The 25035-nt window shown below is 47.0% G+C and overlaps 1 protein-coding gene across 3 annotated transcripts; it reads right to left on the minus strand.

Annotated features, from left to right (window-relative positions):
• Window positions 1-1616: 1616 nt before the first annotated feature.
• Window positions 1617-25035, minus strand: GTF2B (general transcription factor IIB). 3 transcript variants are annotated; one of them, XM_044301138.1, is made up of 8 exons: window positions 24905-25022; window positions 15374-15503; window positions 13715-13815; window positions 12994-13127; window positions 9667-9813; window positions 9450-9579; window positions 7732-8013; window positions 1617-2143 (listed from the first exon to the last, which is right to left on the minus strand). In XM_044301138.1, exons 3-8 carry the CDS (start codon window positions 13743-13745, stop codon window positions 2010-2012), a joined length of 858 nt encoding a protein of 285 aa, XP_044157073.1. In that variant the 5' UTR covers window positions 13746-13815; window positions 15374-15503; window positions 24905-25022; the 3' UTR covers window positions 1617-2009. The 3 variants fall into 3 exon arrangements, with proteins under 3 accessions (XP_044157073.1, XP_044157072.1, XP_044157074.1); XM_044301137.1 differs by lacking the exon at window positions 15374-15503 and having other exon boundaries at window positions 24905-25035; XM_044301139.1 differs by lacking the exons at window positions 15374-15503; window positions 24905-25022 and adding an exon at window positions 24527-24860.

The raw sequence follows: 25035 nt of genomic DNA on the forward strand, positions 1-25035 counted from the left end.
AAATGGTGTCATCTTCAAGCGGATCCGTCCCCATTGACTTACATTGTAAGTCGGAACGGATCCGCTCGCCTCCGCGCGGCCAGGCGGACACCCGAATGCTGTGTCCGCTCACTGAGCGGAGCGGAGGCTGAGCGCTGGCAGGCGGATGCATTCTCAGTGGATCCGCCTCCACTGAGAATGCATTAGGGCCAGACGGCTGCGTTCAGGGCCGCTTGTGAGCCCCTTCAAACGGAGCTCACGAGCGGACACCTGAACGCAGGTGTGAAAGTAGCCTAAACTAGGTAATTTTTCCATTTATAACCCTGCTTATTTTGGGCTTTGTAGTCCAGGAGTCGGTCCCATCAATGACTGACAGCCTTCTTTCTATGACTGTAAATGCAGAGATAGCTGTCAATCACTGATAGGACCGCCTCCTCGACAGAGCCCAGAACGAGCAGGAATTTAAATGTATAAAGTACAAGTTTTAGTAAATCTTTTCACACAAAACTATATATCTGCCCAGCTCTTCCTATTCTATAACATGCTGCCTGCAGATTAATTTGCATTTTCATGACGACTGGTTCCCTTTAAGCAATACAACCCTGAACTTTATGGCTGGATACTACTAAGGCCTCTTGAACTCCGCATCACAGATGCAGACCCTTTCACTTAAAGGGCTTCCGTCACCACCAAAATCAAATGCAAATCACTTCACTACCAGCAAGTAGGGAGTCTACTTGCTGGTAGCCGCCGCAAAAACCCGCCCCCCTTCTGTTGATTGACAGGGCCAGCGAACGCCGTCTTCATTCGGCGCAGGCGCTCAGAGAAGGAGGCTCGCCTCCTCAGCACTCACTCAGTGCGCCTGCGCTGATGACATCTTCTCTTTCGGTGACGTCATCTGCGCAGGAGCACTGAGGGAGTGCTGAGGATGCGAGCCTCCTTCTCTCAGAGCGCCTGCGCCAAATGAAGACCGGCACGGGATTTAAAATGCTGACAGGGCCAGCCGGAGGAGAGTGTTCGCTGGCCCTATCAATCAACAGGAGGAGGGGGCGTTTTTTTTTTGCGGCGGCTACCAGCAAGTAGACGCCCTACTTGCTGGTAGTGAAGTCATTTGCATATTTTAAAAGATCGATTTTTAAGGAAACTAAGCCACAGACAAAGGTAAGAGCCCTATATAGGGAATAGTTAAATAAGGATTTTAACAAGCCCCAAAAAAAAAAAAAAAAAAAAAAAGGTGTTCTGGGGGTGACAGAAGCCCTTAAATGGTTCCGCAATCACGGAGATGTGGAACGGCAGCACGGATCGGAACCCCACAGAAGCACTACGGAGTGCTTCCGTGGTGTTTGTCCGTGCCTCCGCACCGCTAAAAAATAGAACTTGTTCTATTTTTTGCGGTGCGGACGGATCACGGACCCATTCAAGCTGAATGGGTCTCGATCCGTCGCACGGACGTTGCCCGTGCATCGGGGACTGCAAATTGCAGTCCCCAATGCACGGAACGGATGCACAACATTAGTGTGCAAGAGGCCTAATACATTTAGGAAACAGAATGTGGGTTTGGCCATTAGTGACCATGAGGCGGTGACATTTACGAAGAAGAGAAAGGTCTTCAAAGAAAAGCACAGTAAGCCATTCAATTACAGAAAAGTATATATTACATAGAAAATTGCATTCATTAAAACAGGAAGTCGACTGTTACAATGTACACCGAGCTGAACGTCACCAGGGTGCTGTCAGCTCCTGCCGTACAAAGCGGGAGTTGTCGGGCTCCTAAAGGATGACTAGGAACAGTTTCTGGAAAGTATTTATTAGCCGTTACTAGCCATCAATATACAATGTATGCAAAACAAAGAAACACGCAGTTGTTCAAATCTTAAATATTTAACCTGCTATGATATATACATATAGAAAATGCTTGGAATGTTTTTCAGACTTGCTGCAGAGTTCACCAATTGTGCTTGACGTGTCTGCATCACCTTGAAATAAAACTGCAACACAACTCAACTATTCCAGAACCGCAGAAGATTGGTTTATAATTGCGGCAACTTGTCAACGGGTGTGTCAAACTTGAAGTCTGCAGGGAACAAGTCTGGAGCCCGTGGGTAGATGAGTCTGTAGGACTGTCGGATGGTGACATCGGCTACACCGGCTATGTCACCGATTTCTGTGGAAAGGAGACATCAAGGTGAGGTGGTCTGATACCACAGATACACGGCTGCATACAGTGTGTCATGTGAAATATTGGGGGCACATCAGTGCAATAAATAGTAAAAAAGATACATCATTGTATAGACATATTTCATATGTCCATAATGGTTGTATAGATGTGCTGAAATTCTGGGGTCTCTTCCAAGTAAAATTGGGTCCCAGATCTGGAAACCTGGATGCCAAGTTATTAAAGGAAGAGGCCAAATGGATATATAGATTATCTAGTAAAGCTCCATCTGGACTTAATGAAGGCTTTTTATAAAAATAGTTTCACAAATATTGACATCCATGTCTATGTTGTTTTGAAATATTGAAATATATCAAATTTGGAATATGTCATCACTGCCATTTATGTGATGGAAAAAAATGAACAATACAAAATAAAGTATATACGCAAGGTTCTATTGTGTTATAGGTCACATGATGACCCCATACCCCCTTTCAATGAGGAACAAACATAAGTGGACCCCGAGTACTTTTTCTGTCATTAGTGGAGGATAGAGGCTAATGGTATTTTTATGGAGAATGTAAAGTTTGCTAATATAATTGATCCATCTCCCCTTCATTTTTGATAAACCTAGTTCTACATAAGTATGATCTGTAATTAATAGGATATAAATTTAAATTTCTGTGCCTCTGTCCCTCCATTTGAGTCTATCAGACATTTACCACCCATCTGAATTTGTTTACTTGCAGACTGTTCTCTGCGCGGCCACTCCTAACCTCCATGACATGGAGGAGGCGGGCAGACGTCTATCATGACTTAATCAGATGGTGCCGGTAAACAGAATGGGCAGAGGACGCGTGATGATGAGCTCATCACTAGGCGTCCATGCACTCGATACTGCTGACACGCCCCCGCAGCCACGTCCGATAGATCAGTCGCTGCAGACAAACAGGGGCGTGACTTAGCTAATATAGCTTCCTGTTCCTCAGCGCGCCAACGCTAATACCCCTAACGAAGCCGCATCGCGGCAAAACATGTCGGGTGGGGACTAGTGTTAGGCGCAAATTGATTTTAGGCAGACGTTAGTGCTCAAGAGGTGCTTTAATAAGTACATATGGTTCCAGGAATACGAGTAACACGTTCCTGGGTGTGTGTGAATGTTGTGTTGCTAGTGGCAAGTGATACGCAGGTTCATGTTAATAGGCGTTAGGATTTACAGTTACGACCTGGGCCCAGGTCTAAGTGTTCCCCAAATAGGGTCACATCCTTGTTCCTGTGCATCAAAACTGCACACCTTAAATCACAACATTTCACCCTCCTTCAATCTCCTCTCTTTAATGTGAGAGAAATAGTTCCAATCAGCAGCTCAGCACATTCCAGCACTATCATCTGATAGTTTTAAGTGTGTGGGTATTGGTTTATCTATAACCATATTTTAAATGACCAAATAAAGTAGGGCTGCAACGATTAATCGATGTAATCGATAATAATCGATAACTGGATTCGTTGTCGACGAATCCAGTTATCGAATAATCGCCGATTCGTTGCTATGCGGGTGGTTTACTTTAAGTCGCTGCATCTTTATTTTACCTTACAATCGTGACGCTCCAGTAACTACAGGCAGATCGGAGGGCAGCGTAACGTCACTTACTCACGTGACGCACCTGCTCCGCCTCCGTCATTAATAAAGTGGGCGGAGCAGGTGCGTCACGTGAGTAAGTGACGTTACGCTGCCCTCCGATCTGCCTGTAGTTACTGGAGCGTCACGATTGTAAGGTAAAATAAAGATGCAGTAAGTGATTAGTCTGCTGTGAGCAGCAGGGCCGGCGCTGCTATGGAGAGGGGGATCTGTCTATGGCACTGTTATGGGGAAAGGAATCTGTGCACTGTTATGCCCATAACAGCGCACAGATCCCCCTCTCCATAACAGCGCACAGATCCCCCTCTCCATAACAGCGCACAGATCCCCCTCTCCATAACAGCGCACAGATCCCCCTCTCCATAACAGCGCACAGATCCCCCTCTCCATAACAGCGCACAGATCCCCCTCTCCATAACAGCGCACAGATCCCCCTCTCCATAACAGCGCACAGATCCCCCTCTCCATAACAGCGCACAGATCCCCCTCTCCATAACAGCGCACAGATCCCCCTCTCCATAACAGCGCACAGATCCCCCTCTCCATAACAGCGCACAGATCCCCCTCTCCATAACAGCGCACAGATCCCCCTCTCCATAACAGCGCACAGATCCCCCTCTCCATAACAGCGCACAGATCCCCCTCTCCATAACAGCGCACAGTTCCCCCTCTCCATAACAGCGCACAGATCCCCCTCTCCATAGCAGCGCACAGATCCCCCCTCTCCATAGCAGCGCCACCCACAGATCCCCCCTCTCCATAGCAGCGCCACCCACAGATCCCCCCTCTCCATAGCAGCGCCACCCACAGATCCCCCCTCTCCATAGCAGCGCCACCCACAGATCCCCCCTCTCCATAGCAGCGCCACCCACAGATCCCCCCTCTCCATAGCAGCGCCACCCACAGATCCCCCCTCTCCATAGCAGCGCCACCCACAGATCCCCCCTCTCCATAGCAGCGCCACCCACAGATCCCCCCTCTCCATAGCAGCGCCACCCACAGATCCCCCCTCTCCATAGCAGCGCCACCCACAGATCCCCCCTCTCCATAGCAGCGCCACCCACAGATCCCCCCTCTCCATAGCAGCGCCACCCACAGATCCCCCCTCTCCATAGCAGCGCCACCCACAGATCCCCCCTCTCCATAGCAGCGCCACCCACAGATCCCCCCTCTCCATAGCAGCGCCACCCACAGATCCCCCCTCTCCATAGCAGCGCCACCCACAGATCCCCCCTCTCCATAGCAGCGCCACCCACAGATCCCCCCTCTCCATAACAGCGCCACCCACAGATCCCCCCTCTCCATAGCAGCGCCACCCACAGATCCCCCTCTCCATAGCAGCGCCACCCACAAATCCCCCCCATAACAGTGCCATCCACAATTTGTTTTAATATGGCCTTTGAACATAATTTTTCAGGTAAAATCATATAAACCGCTTTGTTTTGTAATTTTGTCATTTTTCCCGATTAATCGTAGAAATTAATCGGCAACTAATCGATTATTCAAATAATCATTAGCTGCAGCCCTAAAATAAAGTTTAATGTTTTAATTCACATACAGTAGTACCCCTACAGGGATTTTTGGTCCAGTGACCAGTGGTGTGTTTGAGGTTAAACCTCCCGAGGGTTTCTACTAGGGCCCATCCAATAGTATTCATGTGAAATACGCTGCATGTCCATGCTGGTATTATGTCTGGGAGTTCCAGGCTTCATTGTAGGTCTAGTGACGTGAAGTCAGCCGACCTCGGGACAGATTCAGGATGTCCTGTAGGCGCTTTCACCAAGTGTTCTGTCGTGGTAATGGGACAACCCCTTTCCTCCAGATGTCTGATGGGCAGGGGTTTGACTGCCGTGACCCCCACTGATCACAAGAATGGGGACCAATGAATAGCATGGCGGACATGCATTCCGATATCTCTGGCAGTCCTAGACAGTTGAATGGAGACAGTGTGCATTCATGTCCACTGCTCCATTCAAGTAGGGGAACAGTGGCCCCCATTATGGTGACCTGGCGGGCCCCACAGTGGTTGGATCTCCACTGATCAGATACTTATCTCCTATCCTGTGAAATGGGACAACCCGTTTAAGCCTAGATTACACTTGCCTTTTTTTAAACTAGGCAACACTACATGTAACTACTGTACATGGCATATTTCTGGTGGATTCCCTGATGAGGTATGCATGCACCATAGTGAATCTTAAAAGGATTCTGGGGATTTTAAGAAGCCAGCCGAAAGTCCAATTCTTGTGCAGCAGATTTGTTAGATATTCCCACAAATGAAGAACCCGTTGTACACAATTAAATGGGGCTAGGGCTGCAGTATACGGTTATTTTAGAAATGGAGAAATCTATTGATTATTTTTACGATTAATCGAGTAATCTAATAAGAAAAAACACTTTTACTGGTTTACCTTTATAAAAACCTCAGACCCCCTGCCACCAGTCCCCAAAACCCTTTGTTTCCCCCTGTGCGATCAGCCCAAGTGCTCCACTATCCCCCAGTGCCATCAGCTTTCCGCATGGCGTGCTACTCTGGGTGACAGCACCACTGGGAGCCGTGACATCAGCCACACAGGGCTGACACAGGGGGACCGCCAGGCGGGAAACATGGACTGGCTGCAGAGTACCCAGCCCCATCGTCCCGCTCATCACTTGCTGTCCATGCCCGGGAAGGGGAGAGGTTGTGCCCCCAGCTGCTACTCTATAGCCAGCTCCAGGTTAAAGTGAATGTGATCCACACAAGTGATGAGCTCCTGCATGGTGACCGGAGCGCAGATCTACCCTCACACCGTGAACCAGCATCAGCCCTGCCTGGGACTCCGCAGATAATCGCAGTGCAGTGGCTGAACGGGCTATGGCAAGGCACTGTGGGAAGAGGGAAGCCGTGACGGTGCATGCTGGGTAATGTGACCTGTGACGGAGGACACATGGGCGAGTGGTTGCAGGTACAGGACGGTGCCGGGCGCTGTGCACACTGGAGCCATATGTTCTGCCGTAATCCGCTAGTGACTACGTGTTGTTAAGCCATGAAAACCGCAGACACGGATGAACACTTGTGAATAGTGTTAGCAGCTCATCTATAAAGAAGTGCACTGACCTGACTATGTGTGACGATGGGGGTACCGGCCGGCGTCCACGGAGCGGTGAGTAATAGCAAGCACTTCACTCCCGCTCCGTGGTCACATGACTTTTTTTTGCATCAAGGTGTTTTTTGTGTTGAATTACTCAATTTAATCGATTAATATTTTCAGCCCTAAATGGAGTTGCATTTGCAATATGTGCTTGGCTGTTTCATATTCCCATACAAATGAATATTCTGGCCCTATAGAACAGATGCAAAAGACAACCAGGTAGTTACATTAAGCTGGCAGCTGGGTGCAGATCGATAATGGCCAAACATGAACGAATATTTATGGTAACCATTTCTAAACTCACAGGCTAGGCGATACGTTTCCTATTAGTGGGGGAAGAAGGGGGGGGCACTATTGATCACGAGAGGGATCAGTGTCTTCATATGAAAGTGATCGACCATGAGCATTGCCATGCTTGATCTCCATGGGACTGCTGGAGATGGCAGAACACAGTACTTGGCCATTCCCCCACAGTCCCATACAGCTTGACCACCACACCATTTAACTGGGGACATGGGACCCCCATTCCCATGATCAGCAGGGTTCCCAGCAATCAGACAGCTCTTATCTAGTGTTTGTCGTCATTCTGGGACTACCCTTTTTTGGTGCAGTGGTGCCCTCTGGTGACAATGAATATTGCAACCCTGCTCATATACAAGAGTAATTGTATTGTATGGGGCAAACAGATCAGGAAGTGAAAGTATGAGTCTCGCCGACTCCGTACTGTATACAACTGAACTTTTAGGCATATACACATGTATACAGGGCCTAGGAGGGAGCGGTTTCACTTTGCAGCTGATGGGTCATCTAAGCAGCATTTTACTAACCTTTCTGCGTTCTCTTTTCAGCAGATGCCTGTGAAGCCATGTAAATGGCAGCAGCTGCCACGGATATGGGACTTCTTCCAGGAACCAAGTCCAGCTCCACAGCTTTGCGTGCAATGTAAGTAGCTGCCATCTGCACTTGTTTGGTGAGACCCAAGTTTGAACAGAACCTGGACATGAAGTCTCCAGTCGTAATCAAATCCACATTTGTTTCCAGCGCTTTCAAGATCAGCTTAAAACATCTGCCAATTTCTTTCTTGGAGATCCTTGAGACGGCGCAGATTTCTACAAAGCAAACAAACGTCGGTTGTCAGACTACGGTAGTCAGTTCGCAAGAGCAAGTGAGTTTTAATTAAACGGCAGCAAATAATCTGCTTCAGATGTGTCCAGGGGAGGACATTATCCCGCTCAGTGGGGCCTTCATGGAGAACAAACACAACACAGCAGGTGAAATTGGCACTGGATGCAGCGCGGTCTGGCATTGGCGCTCAAGGAGGCATAGAGTGGAAGAAAACACTAACAGTTAGGCGGTCGTCACTTTATTGAAGGTCTCTCAAACCTACACCCAGGTCTAGGCTGATGACCCCCCCCTCATACAGGAGCGCACATGAACAAGTATTTTTATTTCACGGTAAATAGCTGAGTTTTCTCATCAACCAGAGATGCCCACAAAGCATAGCCTGCTAGGGTGTCAGAAAACTGTACCAGAATAAGGGCTCGTTCAGACGAACATAAGGCCTCCGTGCCCGTATTGCGGACCGCAAACGGAGGGTCCACACTACACAGGCAATGGCCATGTGGATTGACTTGAATGGCTCCTCAATCCGCAAAATATGGCCAAAGATAGGACATGTCCCATCTCTTGCAGGGCAGAGGCATGGATAGGAAGCCCATGGAAACACCCCAAAGCACTTCCGTGGGCTTTCAGGTCCATGTATCCGCACTGCAAAAGATAGGACATGACCTACCTTTTGTAAATCAGACCAGTTCAAGTCGATGGGTCCGCATCAGAGTGCACACAGCCAGAGCCCATATATTGCGGACGGCTATTTGTGGTCCGCAGCGCAGGCACGGAAGGCCTTACATTCGTGTAGATAGGGAGGCACACACATAGTTTGGAGGAGAGTCACATAGGTTGTATAGAAGTGTAGACCGAAAGCAGAGCAACCCAAGGCCAACTCTGCAGGATGGGATCACATCCTCAGCAACAGCGTTTGTCGGTACAAGCAAGAGAAGATCCCTCATGAGCTATAGAAGGGGAAATCAATACAGGGATGAAGCGGTGCCGATACACAAACTAGTGAAGACTGCAGCATTCTGGACACAGACATGTGAAAAGTCTACAACTAGCAGGTTGTAACCCAAATATCAGGGGGGTTTGAAAATTAAGGAAGGAAGATTGCAAAGTGAAAGCTTCTGCTCAAGGAAACCATTAACCTATGCAAAAAAAATAAAAAAGATCCATGTCAAAGTGGTGTGTGGGCTTTAAAGCATTCTAGATCTGCTTCACTCAACTCAGTGACCAAGCGCCATACCTGTATGTCACCTGGACGCGGGCTTTAATCCTGCACATTAAGTCATGGAGAAGGGATGTTTTACACAACAGTCAAATCATTCCATTACAACACACTCCCCATTCACCCAAGACTATACATACATACAAAATAAAGCACCCATTCTAAAACATTAGCATCAAGAACTTAGGACAAGAAATTAAAAACCTTTAAATGTTCGGGGTACACCTTCTTGCCTACAGGCAATATACAGACATGCAGAAGCTATGGCGTCGTTACTTCTACCCTTCAAGCTTTTCTGTTCATACACTTGTTTAAATAAATTATTTGTCCGATCCTGGAAAAAGAATAAAAAATAAATAAAAACCACATTACACATTTTAGAGAAGTGATATAGAAAGGCTTTCACAAGATGCTGACTTACAATAATATTACGGGGGAGGTTTATTCTGTCGGCCATAGTGGAAATTTCCTTAAAGGCATTCATCATGGCTCTGTCCGAGCTGCTCATTGTCCTACGGTTCTGGTATTTATTATTCCCAAACTCATCAAAGCTTGCTGCACCTGTTCCCTAGGACAAAAAATACAGACATACAAATGTTAAAGTATTATTCATACCCCATACTAATAAAAAAAAAAAAAAAAAAAAAAAATGGGTTTCATCAGCTCTGCGGACATTTCCAACATGCAGAGTACGGATCTATAGAAACTATATGGCAGAGCAGAGCTGATGAAACCCGAAAGTGCAGAGTGCACTGAGAAGCACGGTTGCATCTTGGTTGTTTCAGCAAAGGTTCAGGTCAAAGTTCAATGAAGGGATGAGATGGTACGTGAATTAACCCCTTCCTGACATAGCGATTTTTTTGTTTTGGCGGTTTCGTTTTTCACTCCCTGCCTTCTCAGAGCCATAACTTGTTTCTATTACCATTCACACAGCTGTATGAGGGCTTATTTTTTGCGGGACAAGTTGCACTTTCTAATGGCACCATTTAATATTGCATATAATATAGTCGGAAGCTAGAAAAAAAATATATCCAGATGGGGTGGAATTGAGGAAAAAATTTAAATTGTTTTAAAAATAAGCTATTCCGCCACAGTTTTATGGGTTTTGTTCACTATGCGGTAAAACTTACTTGTGCTCTTCATTCTCTAGGTTAGTATAGGGTTGGGAGATATCAAAAATATTCAGACTATAAAATAAATTTATTGCGATAAATACCCATATAAAAGAAAAAAAAACACAAGGAGACGTTACACTGTGCGGGGGCAGCCACAAGGAGACGTTACACTGTATGAACAAGTTTAATTTGACCCCCTCAGTATAATGTCATGTTGCTCATGCCTGCTATTACAGATCAGTGTGCAGACTGCAGGCAGGACCAGGCCGCAGAAGGCAGGCAGACATAGCACCTTTATGTATGACACCCGGGCCGGTTCTATTCTATGTTTAAGGTCTCGTCTCTCACTCCTCGCAGGCCAAACTGTGTGGGAGTTGGAGAGACTTTTCCCACCTGGCTGTTTGTGCTCGCCTCTGCCGTTATCCGATTCAGACGTCGGTGGACAGAGACATGAATATGTGGAGCTACTAGGAGTCGGGGGCGGCCGCTGCGGGCAGTAATGTGGTTGTGAGTACTGTTATGCAGAGGCGGGGGGCTGGCGGACACAGATTTAGAAGCTGTCAGCGCACATGTGACTGCTTCTATGACAACACAAAATACCACTGTTATTAGGAAACAGCGATATCGCTGTTTCTTAATACCGCGGTATATCGCTGACACCACTGTTTACCGCTTAACCCTAGGTTAGGGTCCATTCACATGTCCGCAAAATGGATCTGCATCTGTTCCGCAAATTTGCGGAACGGGTGCAGACCCATTCATTTTCAATGGGGCTGGAATGTGCTGTCCGTATCCACATTTGCGGATCCGCACTTCCGCATCCGTGCTTCCGTTTCCTCAAAAAAATAGAACATGTCCTATTCTTGTCCACAATTGCGGACAAGAACAGGCATATTCTATTAGTGCCGGCAATGTGCGGTCCGCAAAATGCGGATTGCACATTGCCGCTTTGTGTTTTGCGGATCCGTGTATCCGCAAAACACGTTGCGGACGTGTGAATGGAGCCTTAGTATGATTACAGCAATACCATGTATGTATAGTTTCTTTTCATCTCCATATTCCGACCCCCATAACTTTTTTTTATAGTTATGTCTATGGAGATGTGTGAGGGCTTATTTTTTTGTGGGACAGTCTGTAATTTTTATTAATACCATTTTGGGGTGTGTATGACTTTTTGATCACTTATAAAAATTTTGGGGGGAGGTAAAGTGACACCATTCACAGTAAGGGCTAAGCTTTTTTTATATTTTAATAGTACGGGCAATGCCCGTGATAGATTTTTTTTTAAATTGTTTATGCATTTTGAGAAGAGATTTGAATATTTATATTTTCTCAGTTTTCAGCCCCCCAGGCAGATCAATCGATCCATCCATCTAGCCTTCCCCATTGTCACATTTAATATATGCCATCGTTAAAGACGTGACATACGCTGTATAGGTACCATGGATGCTTTGAAGGGGTCGAAGGAAGGGGAGTTGGAAACCAGAATTCTACACATTTACATATTATATAGCTCATCACACTGCGCGTTCATTTCCCAGTTCTGATGCGGCCGCAGCTAGCTCTTGCCAACTAATGAAGACTGCAGTGTTTAGTTGGGCTGCGCGTCCATTTACAATGTAGATTGACTCAACAGTGCAGTCTTAATTAGTTAACAAGAGCTAGCTATGGTCCTTATGGCCACATGGTACTCCTATCCAAGACCCTCCATACCCCTCACCAGTTTAGTCGCTCTCCTTTGTACTTTCTCCAGCTCATCCTTTCTATGAGCTAGCACCCAGAACTGAACTGCATATTGCAGATGTGGCCGCACCAATGCTTTGTAAAGTGGTAATATTACATCCCTGACCCGCGAGTCCATGCCTCATCCACTACATGACAATATCCTGGTGGCCTTAGAAGCAGCTGATTGACATGGTATGCGGTTATTTAATCTACAAGGACACCCAAATCCTTTTCTCCAAGTGACTTCCCCGGTTTTACGTCCCATAGGACATATGATGCATGTAGATTATTACTACCAAGATGCATAACTTTACATTTATTTACACTGACTCATTTGCCAAGTGAATGCCCAAGTCAGCTGTGTAGTGTTTGGACACCTTCCATAGACTGCACAGCTTGGTGCAATTTGCATAAATAGGAACATTGCTATAATCCCATCCTCAATATCATTACTAAATAAATAATAGAGGACCCAGGACTGAACCTTGGGGTACACCACCTATAACCCGGGAACATTCAGAATAGGAATCATTGGCCGCAACTCTGGACACCGTCCGTCAGCCAGTTTTTAATCCAATTACAGTCTGTAGTTTCTAAGCCTATAGACCTTTATTTTACCCATTAAATGTCTATGAGGGACAGTATCAAATACCTCTGCCAAGTCCAAGAAACATTACATCCTCCGCCACCCCCCTGTCCAGGCGTCTACTCACCTCCTCAATTCAGGTTAGTCTGAAACTACAACTCCCAGCATTTCCGGACTAGAGCCGGCAGTTGTGGTTTCGCAGCAGCTGAAGAGCCACCAGTTGAAGACTGCAGCTGAACAAAATAGCTATACAGAGAATCACTGTGTAGATTTATATGTGTACTACATACATGTAGTAGCCAGCGTGGGCCATGAGATCTACCTTTCCAATCATTGTACTCAGGTCTCCACCGCTTAGAAGAGGATTCTGGGTGTCTCCCACTCGAGATGGATCTTTGGTAGCTTTGTCATTGCTGAAAGTTCTCCATTCAGAGCCAACATCAATAACTCGATCACCTAAAAGTAAGAAACAGGTTTACTTCAGAGATGGTCCAGAATTAGGAAGACCTACAGGCTGACAAAGCTAGTAGCTTCTAGCAGACACCACTAGGGGGCACTCTAAGATGGACAGCGTTGAGCAGCAGAGCAGAAGTTAGCAGCGGTAGGAGTTGCACAAATGCCATGGCCTCTTCAAAAAGCATGGTCTGGGGTGCCACCAATCTGATATCCATGGCCTATTCGGAGGAAAGGTCATCAGGATCCTGGTCCCAGGAACCCCCTTAGGATAAAAGTCACTTAAAATGTATCTTAGTACAGAAAATCTAAATCTGCACAAGCTACATGTGAATCTTTAAAGGCATAAGGCTGTGGTCTTCAACCTCTGCACTACATGGGTGAATAAAGCATAGATTGGCAAACTGTGCCGCAGACCGATTTTTTACATTTTTTAAATCTCCTCCACTTTGCTGCCATGGTAAACGCTGTGGATTTTCAACACTCTATTCCACTGGCAAAAATCCATGACGTATCTGCCACGTGTGGTCGTACCATCACAGTGATACACCCCACTTCCCCAGTTCTCTATGAGCCGCACGTGACCTTACCGACAACTAATCCACATTCTGAGCAGATCATGTCCCCCGCTCTGTAATCTTCCACCAGAATGGCCTCAGGATGATTTGGACAGGTCACTCTCGGTTCCACACTAAGGCAAAACACAAATGCAGATGTTATTGTCATGTTAACGTGAAGCGCTGCACATCTGTAGTAGAAGTAACATCAGGGGTAAATTCACACGTGTAGGCAAAATCCACAGACTATTGCCGTGCAAGGAAAACGGGTGACGTATTTCCTATGTGCAGCCTATGGAAAGATTCATTGGATTTCCTGACACGTCTATTATTGTAAATGTTTGCACTGTTCCTCTATTATTCCACTGAGAAATTTGTGAATAAAGTGAGAAACGGGTGTTCTGACACTGTTCAATAAGTGATGGGGTCAGACTGTAGAGACATGCCCACCAGTGGCAGATTTTGCCTCTATGACCACGGCCTAACAATGAAAATGCTTTATAACCTACAGACTGCGCTGCAAGACAAAAAAGCCATTCTAAGTAATGAAAGGTATTTGTGAATATATTATAAAAAAAATGAAAATACTTTTTTTTTAATTCCTGGAGAACCCCTTTCACCAAGCAGGATGCCCACATGACTCTTTCACAATCTGACAGCCCCTACTATTGATTAAAATAAAAAAGCAGGATACCCTCGCCCATTTTCTCCAGCGTAGTTCCCTGCTGAGGGCACAGATTGGCTGCAGTGGTCACATGCAGTATTCAAGCATGTCACCTCTACCGCGCAGCAGGGGGCACCGCTGGAGAAACAGGTAGGAGTAGATCATTTAGGCAATTGTAAGGGTTGTCTGAGATTTTTAATCATCTGGAACAACTGTCCTCTAGATAGGTCACCGGTATCGGATCGTGGGGGTCCGATTCCACAGATCAGTTGTTTGAAGAGGTTGCGGCCCTGGAGTCAGCGCTCCGTCCTCTTCACTGCAGTGTAAAGTTAGTTTCACACTAGTTAAAACTATCTGACAGAGGAATAGCCTCTGCCCGAGTTCATCGCACCGAGCATAGCCGGAGACTAGCTTTCCGCCGGAACCTATTGATTATAATAGAACCTGGACAGTTTCCCGCATGAGCTCAGATAGTAAGCTGGACAAAAACCCAGCGCAAGCGTTCACGCCGGATCCAATTATAGTCAATGAGGCCTGGCGGTGCTCCGGCCCTTTTGGCTACGCAGGCTGTACCTCTGCCGGATAGTTTTAACACTAGTGTGAAACGCTGAATCACAATTATCTCATTCACTTGAATGGAACGAGCAGTTTTAATTACACTTCACAGCCGTGAAAAGGATGCAGCGCTTGCCCCAGCACCACAACCCTTGCAAACAAGTGAACGGCAGGGGTCCGGCTGATGGGAAACTGATGTCCTATTCTCCGGATAGGTCATCAATGTTCTATCAGTGGACAACCCCTTTAATGCTGCTTTTTATTACTTCACGGGTAGCTGCAGTTACTAATAATGCCCTTTTGTTGTCAGGGTGGCTGAAGAACTTGACAAGTGTTTACTTCCCCTACAGCGCTGCCACAGGAGAAATGGAGTACTACAGCTATGTGGAAATCGGGAGAAATCACAAGTCAGTTTAGCAGAAAACCAAGCTCACATGAACACCTGCCGGATATGCGTTATCTGCCTATATTACCTGTGCGCAACTGACCAACGAACCGTAGCTCGAGCCCCATGATGCCGGCAGGTAATAACCGGTCATACATCCGGCATAAGTGTGTGCATTAAAAGTCACGCCAACATATGATCAAAATGCTGTCAATTTCCTAGATGTGATGGTAATGAAACATAAAGGTGGTTATTTATGTACTGACCTATAGAGAAAAGCAACGGATAGAAATAGCGTGTTAGGCTACTTTCACACTTGCGGCAGAGTGATCCGGTAAACAATTCCGTCGCTGGAACTGCCTGCCGGATCAGGCAATCTGCATGCAACCGGACAGCATTTGTAGACGGCTCCGGATGCAGATCAGTCTCACAAATGCATTGCAAGAGCGGATCTGTCATACGGACAAAACTGATCCGTTTCTATTTTTTTCTTCACATTTTTACCGATCTGCACTTGACCGGAAGGACGGATCCGGCATTGCAGTATTTTGAATGCCGGATCCAGCACCAATACATTCTTATGGGGAAAGAAAATGCTGGATCCGGCATTCATGCAAGTGTTCAGTTTTTTTGGCTAGACATAAAACCGTAGCATGCTGCGGTATTATCTCTGTCCTGAACAGTCAAAAAGACTGAACTGAAGACATCCTGAACGGATTGCTCTCCATTCAGAATGCATTAGGATAAAACTGATCAGTTATTTTCCGGTATAGAGCCCCTAGGACGGAACTCCATGCCAGAAAAGAAAACTGCTACTGTGAAAGTAGCCTTACACTATCAAAGTGCACATTCATTTCCCTTAAAAAAGCCATCCCAAAATCTGTTTGAGGATTAGGGTCCATTCACACATCCGCAATTTCGTTCTGCATTTTGCGGAATGGAATTGCGGACCCATTCATTTCTATGGGGCAGCATGGATCCGCACTTCCTGGTCCGCAATTCCGATCACGAAAAAATAGAACATGTCCTATTTTTGTCCGCAATTGCGGACAAGAATAGGCATTTTCTATTTAGTGTCGGCAATGTGAGGTCTGCAAAATGCGGAAAGCACATCGCCGATGTCTGTTTTGCGGATCCATGGATCCGCAAAACACACATGGACGTGTGAAGGGACCCTAAGGCCTCATGCACACGACCGTTGTGTTCCGTGTCCGTTCTGTTTTCCATGATTTTCTGCGGACCAATTGACTTTCACCGTTTGTCATCCGCGTCCGTGATCAGTGTCCGTTTTTTCCTATCATTTGCAAGGCAAACTTGACTTAGATTTTTTTTTTTTCCACTTTCCTCCATGTCTGGTGATCCTCCAAAAATCAAGGAAGACGCACGGAAACAAAAACTGAAATGGATCACGGAACAACGGAACCCCGTTTTGCGGAGCGTGAAAAAATACTGTTGTGTGCATGAGGCCTTAGGAGGATAGTCTCAGATCCAGGGACACAACATACAAGGATGGAAGAGATTACATCTAGATTTTTAAATAGGGGTTATAAAAGGGAGGCTGTCTGGATCCGTACTGTGGGTACCTTACAACCCAAAGGCCTGAATACAGATTATTGGGTTGTGCGTTTTGGATTTTACTATGGGATATATTCTCTGACAGACCGCAATACCACCATCATAGTCCGGAGGACTCTTTTCTTTATGATGAACACAGACCATAGTGAGAAAAACACATTAATTATATGCCTATGTCATTTCCTGTTTAATCAATTGATGATGCCATGACCATGTGACTAATCTGTGTCTATAAAATGTTACACTGTCATTTAGCATCATGCAGTTGAGGAAGGCTGGACGGGCCGAAGCGCGTCCTGTGATTAGTATACTTTATTTCAATCAAAATAAGAGATTGGAAACAAGTACGCCTGCTGGGATTATCCTTTGAATTTTGATATAGGGATTGCCCTTTTACGCGCAGCGTAACAAGAGCACGGTGAGCTGTCTGATTTGGTTCCGACTACATTACTTGTGCGCAGGGTGGATAAAAATCTATGATTTAAAAAATAAAAATAAATGGATTTTTATTTAAATCGGATTCTTTTTTATTTAAATCATTTTTTTTTAATATAAAATGCTTTTTGAGTTAAATATATTACCATCCAAAGGTTATTCCATCATGAAATAAAGATTCGTTTTTTAATTATGTAGAATAAGGCTGTATATGTTTAATTTTTTTGGTAAATAAATTCCATTAACCCCTTAGGGACTTAGGACGTACCGGTACGCCATGTTTGCCGAGTCCTTAAAGGGCTTCTGTCACCCCACTAAAGTGATATATTTTTTTTGGGCTAGTGAAATTAGTTATATTGCGATATATGACAATATATTTGTGTTACTTACTTTGATCCAGCAGTTTCTGCAAAAAACGAAGTTTTATAATATGTAAATTCGGTCTCTTCCAGCAAGTAGGGCGGCTACTTGCTGCTAGCTGCTGCAGAAATCCGCCCCCTCGTCGTGTTGATTGACAGGGCCAGCCGGGATCTCCTCCTCCGGCCAGCCCTGTCGGCATTTCAAAAATCGCGCGCCTGTGTTGATTTGGCGCAGGCACTCTGAGATGAGGAGGCTCGTCTCCTCAGCACTCCCTCAGTGCGCCTGCGCCGATGACGTCTTCTATTTCGGTGATGTCATCGGCGCAGGCGCACTGAGGGAGTGTAAGGCTGCTTTCACACTGGCGTTTTGGCTTTCCGTTCAGGGCTCTCACAAGCGGTCCAAAACGTTTTCCTACTTGGAAAAGTACCGGTAAGTTTTGCTTATAGGGGAACCCGAAACCACTAAGAAGTCCCCATCTTCTTCACGCTCTGCTTTTTTGCACTCCACAGGTCAGAGTCCTGACTTCATCCAGTACAGCGTTCTCATGGCCTCCTAAGGGCCAAATGCTCGCTCACCGACTGACCGCCCCAAACACACTGGCATGCTTGAAGAAAAGGCAGATTTTGCCCCACAGTCAGTTAAAAACTGCCGTCAGCCGAACTTGGGTGTCACGATCGGCTGAATTCAGTCAATCCTTTGTGATCATGTTCAGGGACCAGCTTCTCCTTATAAAATCTGACTCCCTGGTTGGCCCGTCCAGTCTGGCACGTTGCTGGCGGTATGGTCTGAAGGACACAAAAGGATTTGGTGTGTTGACCTCTAAAGGCCCCTTTACACTGCTCAATTCCGCAGGCGATTGCTGGTGGAGAAGACTGCTGCAATTACACAAAGGTCTCCTCCACAGTATGGGGAGTAGCGATCGCTATGCCATCTCTTGTCCCCATACAGGGTCATTATTTGCCAGCAGAAAATTTAGCTGACCGCACAGACGATCCCATTACTCGTTCACTGGGTAATCGGCGCAGACCATCATACGAACACTCATTAGCGATAATCTGCCTGAACATCGGACCCCCTGTACATGCCCGACCCTTCTTTCAAATGCAGTCACATCAGGAAGCCACACATATTAGAGGGTCGGTAGCTCCGTACACCTAAAAATAGCCGGAATGGGACGGACAATGTTAATCTAATGTGTATGGAAACGTATTGGGGTTCATCAAAAACGGAATCCGCCCAATGCCCAGAAGATTACCTACCTCATAACATCACACACTGAAGAACGCACTTCCTTATTACTGTGGACCTCCCTGCCATTTTACACATTCTGACCTGAAGTACAATTACGAGAAGCGCTGGATTGCCCCGACAGGTAGTCACCGGGCTCCCTGTACACTGCACTCACCCGGGACGTTAGGCGTTCCCTCTGGGCTCCTGTCAGCGGAGCGGCCTGTGGGAGTCATTCACACTGAAGTCCGGGATTATCAGAATGAATGCATTTAACAGACCGAAGACACAACACAGGCAGCGGAACGTGCTCTCCCGCGTACAGTACCTACCACAAGGCTCACCTTCCTGGGGTACAATGCAGGCACCAGCACCTTCTGTACAGCGCTAAGGGCGTATTCACACATGGCAGATCAGCTGCACAGCTTTCTGCAACTGGAATCCACACAAACTACTGAGGTAAGATGCCGAATCCTGCACATGGCTCTTACAGGAGGGGCGCGTAAGGTCGGCCACATTCACACTGTATTCTATGCGGTTTGTACATTAAAATTTTCATTAAAATTTTGCCGCAAGAAACGCATCCGAGTTCAGTCAGATTTTCCCCTGAAAATAACAGATCTCAAAACCTGCATCACAGGTCAATTTCCACACTGAGTAGATCACATTTTGAAAGCCTCATCTACTCAGCAGGTACCTCATCTACTGCTCTTGCGCGGCCACTGCTTCCATTTACTTCTAGGGGGCCGACGGAAGCAGCAGAGCCAGTTCTCGGCTATTTTCGGCAGCCCTATAGAAATTAATGGAGGGCAGTCGTGCGTGTGCGGTGCACCCTCCTTCACATTGCCAGATAGGCGCGGGTCCCACCACTTTGACCCGCACCCATCAGCCTAGCGTTACACCCCCATTGTCTCAAATGGGAAAACCCTTTTAAAGTTACATCATGTACATGTATGTGACGGCATTAAGAGGTTATTTTATTTGTTTTTAGATGCTGGAGCCTACCTAAAATTTCTACCGACTCCATTCATTGCTCATCTTCATTCAGTGGAGGTGATCGCTGCATGTAAATGCAGATCTTCCCCTCCACTAACGAGCAGGCAATTTTCGGGAAGGAATGCAATGAGTGAAGGTCGTTCCAGAACAAGTTAATATTGTCTGAGGGACGACTAAAGGCGATTGACACGGCACAAATATCGGGCAGAATATTGGGAATGAACATACCCGCGAGCGTTCCTTACCGACAATCTGCCAGTGTAAATGTGCCGCCGATCACCCGATGAACAAGAAAACTGCTACATTCGTCGGGTGATCCTGTCGCTCATGCAGGCACACCAATCAGTTTCTGGGCAGCAGATTGGGCAGTCTGATTCTGTAGCAGGACGAGGAATCGCTATAGTCATACTGTGGAGGAGACTGCAGCATGCAAGTACATTGGTCTCCTTCACTGATCGAGCAGCCGACGGAGGAAAGAACGCTTCCCTTCTGACAATCTGCGGTGTAAACCTGCCTTAACACTGTTCTTATATGGCATCTAAAGCACGACCTCTAATTCAGGACACAGCAGGCGGTACGATGAATACCAACACTACACGGATCTGTAACAGGTGCTGTGAGGTGGACTGTCCACCATGACACTGACCGCAAAGGAACGTTTCTACTACCAAGCTCAATTCAGGCGGCCGTCCCAACTTATATCCACAAAAAACGCCCCCATGCCAATTTGGCGGACGTCCTTATGGTGTTGAGTATTTTTCTCCTCACCTATACACTTGAATAAATGACAATGAAAGTCCAACTATCCTTGCAAATCAAGCCATTAGTCCACTGTGGACACCGTATGTGTTTTGTGGTCCGCAGATTCCAGTGCATGCCGCCATTTTTTTTTAAACTCCTGTAGAATCCTTGTCCACAAAATGTTAGCAGGACCCGGAACGCCATGTGCTGGCTACAACTGTTGCGGCCCCAGTGAAGTGAACGGGTCTGCATCCGATCGGCAGATTGAAAATGCGGTTTTGTGCATGAGGCCTTAAGCAGACTGAACATTTCTTTAAATACTCTAAAATGGGGGGGGGGGGGGACATAAATTAAAAACCCTCACTTTATATGTGACCCTGACAATGGTGTTTCCTGGCACGTGGGAGGACTATGACATCTATGAGTAAGTCCTGCAGGTAGTAATTACTACTGGTACCAGCAGGTTACTCAGGTCCTACCTACGTGCTGCAGATGGTTTATTACTATGGTCACTGGACAGTCAGGGTAGCATGCCGGCGGTCACACTACATGGCATTGTACCAGTCTCCTACAGGATTTCACACAAACGTGGCAGCTAGGGCTGCAGTAAACGATTATCTTAGAAATCGAGTATTCTATCAATTTTACGATTAAAGGGGTTGTCCAGGTTCAGAGCTGAACCTGGACAGCCCTCCATTTTCACCCCGGCAGCCCCCCTGACATGAGCATCGGAGCAGTTTCATGCTCCGATGCTCTCCTTTGCCCTGCGCTAAATTGCACAGGGCAAAGGCATTTTTCTGAGTTCCGGTGACGTACCGGGCTCTCCATGGGGCTGACAGGAACCCCGGTGACGTCACCGGCACTGATGGGCGGGATTTGGCTCTGCCCTAGCCAGTAAAACGGCTAGGGCAGAGCTAAAGCCCGCCCCTCAGAGCCGGTGACGTCACCGAACACACCGCTGGGTGGAAGTTACCGCCCGGCAGTGTGTTATTGAAAACACAAGAGCCCGTGCCCTGCGCGATCTAGCGCAGGGCACTGGAGCGCATCGGAGCATGAGATGCTCCGATGCTAGGCTCAGGGGGGCTGCCGGGCTGAAAATAAGGGTATGTCCGGGTTCAGCTCTGAACCCGGACAACCCCTTTAATGGAGTAATCTAATAAATAAAAATGAATTAATAGACTGTCTTCCTTTATAAAAACACCTCTGCCATCAGTCCCCAACACCCTTCATTACCCCCTGTGTGATCAGACCAAGCTCTCCCCCCCCCGTGCCAGCAGCTTCCCCCCCTGGAGCTGTCAAAGTACAGCAGTTACAGTGTGAGCTGAGCTTCTAGGTGTAATGGCAACGCCCCCGTTGCTCCTAGAGGCTCATTTGCATATATTACAAAATTTTTCTCAGCAATGTGGACACATATGTACATAGGACCAACACGGATGCCTTCAGCTGCCAAGTGCACCTGTAACAGGTCAGCCGGTGTTATATGTACAGATCTGCTGACAGATGCCCTTTATACAATGCGGACAGTTACTGCTCCTCCTGACAGCAGCATCCTTATGGACACAAGCACTGGGGGAAGCTATAAGTGAACTGCATGGAGCACTTCTCAAAGAATAATAAATCATTAAATAATTTTCTGGTCTACAAAACTCTTAGCTCCCCAGGATCGGGTCTTGGGTAGAGACGAGTGAATGAATTCCTGCGCAGGCGCTGCTCTAAAGCCGATGCAGAGCCTGTAAACCTGCTCCACTAGCGCAGGCAGGAAATAGTCAGGGCAGAGTTAAAGGTAACCTGTCACCGGGATTTTGTGTATAGAGCTGAGGACATGGGTTGCTAGATGGCCACTAGCACATCCGCAATACCCAGTCCCCATAGCTCTGTGTGCTTTTATTAGAAAAACCTGATTTGATCCATATGCAAATTAACCTGAGCCGAGTCCTGTCCCTGACTCATCTTAGTGACAGGACTCAGCTCAGGTTAATTTGCATATGTATCAAATCGGTTTTTTTGTTACACAATAAAAGCACACCGAGCTATGGGGACTGGGTATTGCGGATGTGCTAGCGGCCATCTAGCAACCCATGTCCTCAGCTCTATACACAAAATCCCGGTGACAGGTTCCCTTTAAATGTCCGGCCCTGTCAACCTTGCAGCAGGTGAGCACTTCCTCACAGGTAACGCCGCCCAGCTGATGGCAAATCGCTTAGAATAGGTTTGCTCATCTCTGGTCTGTGCAGAACTAAGGGTACTTTTACACTAACGTTTTTCTTTTCCGGTATTGAGTTCCGTCAGAGGGGCTCTATACCGGAAAATAGCTGATCAGTTTTATCCTAATGCCTTCTGAATGGAGAGCATTTGTTCAGTCCCTCTTACGTTTTTTTTTCCCCGGAGAAAACACTGTAGCATGCTGCAGTTTTCTCTCCGGCCCAAAATCCTGAACACTTGCCTGAATGCCGGATACGGCATAAATTTCCATTGAAGTGTATTAGTGCCGGATCCGGCATTAAAATTGCCGCATTGACGGATCCGACCTACCAGTCTGCACACGTGCAGACCTTTAAATCTGTGGAAAAAATAAATACTGGATCAGTTTTTCCAGATGACACCAGAGACAGATCCGGTATTTCAATGCATTTGTAAGAACAAATCCACATCCGGATTCGTCTGACAAATGCATCCGTTTGTGTCCGGATTGCCGGATCCGGCAGGCAGTTCCGGCAACAGAACTGCCTGCCGGAATCCTCTGCCGCAAGTGTGAACGTAGCCTAAGCAAGAACACAAGGTTACTCCTGCGCAAGATCATACAACCTTTTAAAGGGGTACTCTCGAGCACCAATTTTAGGTGCAAAATTAAAACAGGTCAGAGACGGCAAAAAAAAAAAAAAAACAGCAAGTAGTCACCTTACCGATTCCCACGCCTCTCCGCGGTGATGACGCACCTCCCTCAGTGATTAGTGGCTCAGCCAGTCCAAGGGGTTTTCAGCTTGTCAAGCCGGAGAACAGGAGCAGTGGGGACCACAGAAGACAGTGGGGGGCACTGCCATAATTTACAAAAAAAAACAAAAAAACACAGCACACAGTTCTAGTATCCTGCACAGTCCAGTAAAAAAAAAAAAAAAAATACATACCAGTACTTTTTTTTTTTTTACAATGGAACTCTATGGTGAACGGATGCCACTGTATGGCATCAGTCCGAGGCATCCGTTTACCAATAAGTTTTTTGTATACGTTAAAACAGATGAGAAAAATGTGATGTGAACCCACCCCTAAGGTGAGTACTGAGCATTTGTTGTCTCTGACCTGTTTTTGAATTGTGGCACCAGAATACCCCTTTAAGACTAAGGGCAACGTCGGAGCCTCATTCACAGACTCATTTTGACAGAAAAATAAAATAACGCTGCACATTTTTTCCCGTTAGAACGACAGACTATGACAAGTCACTGTCCGGCGCCCATCACGGATCAGACATAGAAATCAAACATTCTGTCATCTTTTAAGGGTACATTCACACGATAGTATGTGTTTTGCGGTCCGCAAACCACGGATACTGGCCATGTGAATATAGCCGGCCCAATGATAGAAATGCCTATTGTCGGCGGTTGCGGACAAGAATAGGACAAGCTCTATCTTTTTTGTGGGGCCGCGGAACGGATCTACGGATGCAGACAGCACATTGTGTGCCGTCCGCATCTTTTGCGGCCACATTGAAATGAATGGGTCTGCATCCGTTCCGCAATCTGTCGTGTGAATGTACCCCAACTGTAGCCTTGCAGATTTCTACCCTGCCCGCTCTTCTAGCCCCACAGGGGGGGCTATGTTTCCAGACCCCTGATCAGCATGTCCACGTAGCTACAAGGAGAGCACCGGTCCTGTGACTGCGCTGAAACACAGTAACGCAGCAGCTGCATACCCTCAGTAAAGTTCCTTGTATTCAGTGGTGACTATCCAGGCGACAGGCCCTTTCACAGCAGCCATATTGGTGGTCACCCAGCTTTCCTAGGCGCAGATGACTGAGAAGAGGTGCAATGTGACAGCAGCTAGGGTCCGGTATCAGGAGGCCTTGTGGGGTAACTTGTGGTCACATGACAGCTGGGAGGCTCGGGCAGCGCCTCGTGTGGGGCCCTCTGCTCCGCTAATAACATGGTGGAAACATACAGTCTCCGGGCTCCCGACAGCTGCCCGGCCCCGGACAACCAGCAGCCAAAACCCGGGCCCTCAACTCTAGGCAGCCCGCACCACAACTACGTAGCTGGGGCAGGCGACAGCACGAAGCAGACGGCTCACTCACCGACTCGTTGACGCCATTGTTACGGCGTCCGTTCAACCGAGCTACGCGACTAGTAAACCAGCAGGCTGTGCGCTCCTCCTTTTATAAAGCTCGGTCACGTGGTCCAGGAGACGCGATCAGCACGAACGACG

Source organism: Bufo gargarizans, chromosome 7 (assembly GCF_014858855.1).
Source record: "Bufo gargarizans isolate SCDJY-AF-19 chromosome 7, ASM1485885v1, whole genome shotgun sequence".
NCBI lineage: Eukaryota > Metazoa > Chordata > Amphibia > Anura > Bufonidae > Bufo > Bufo gargarizans.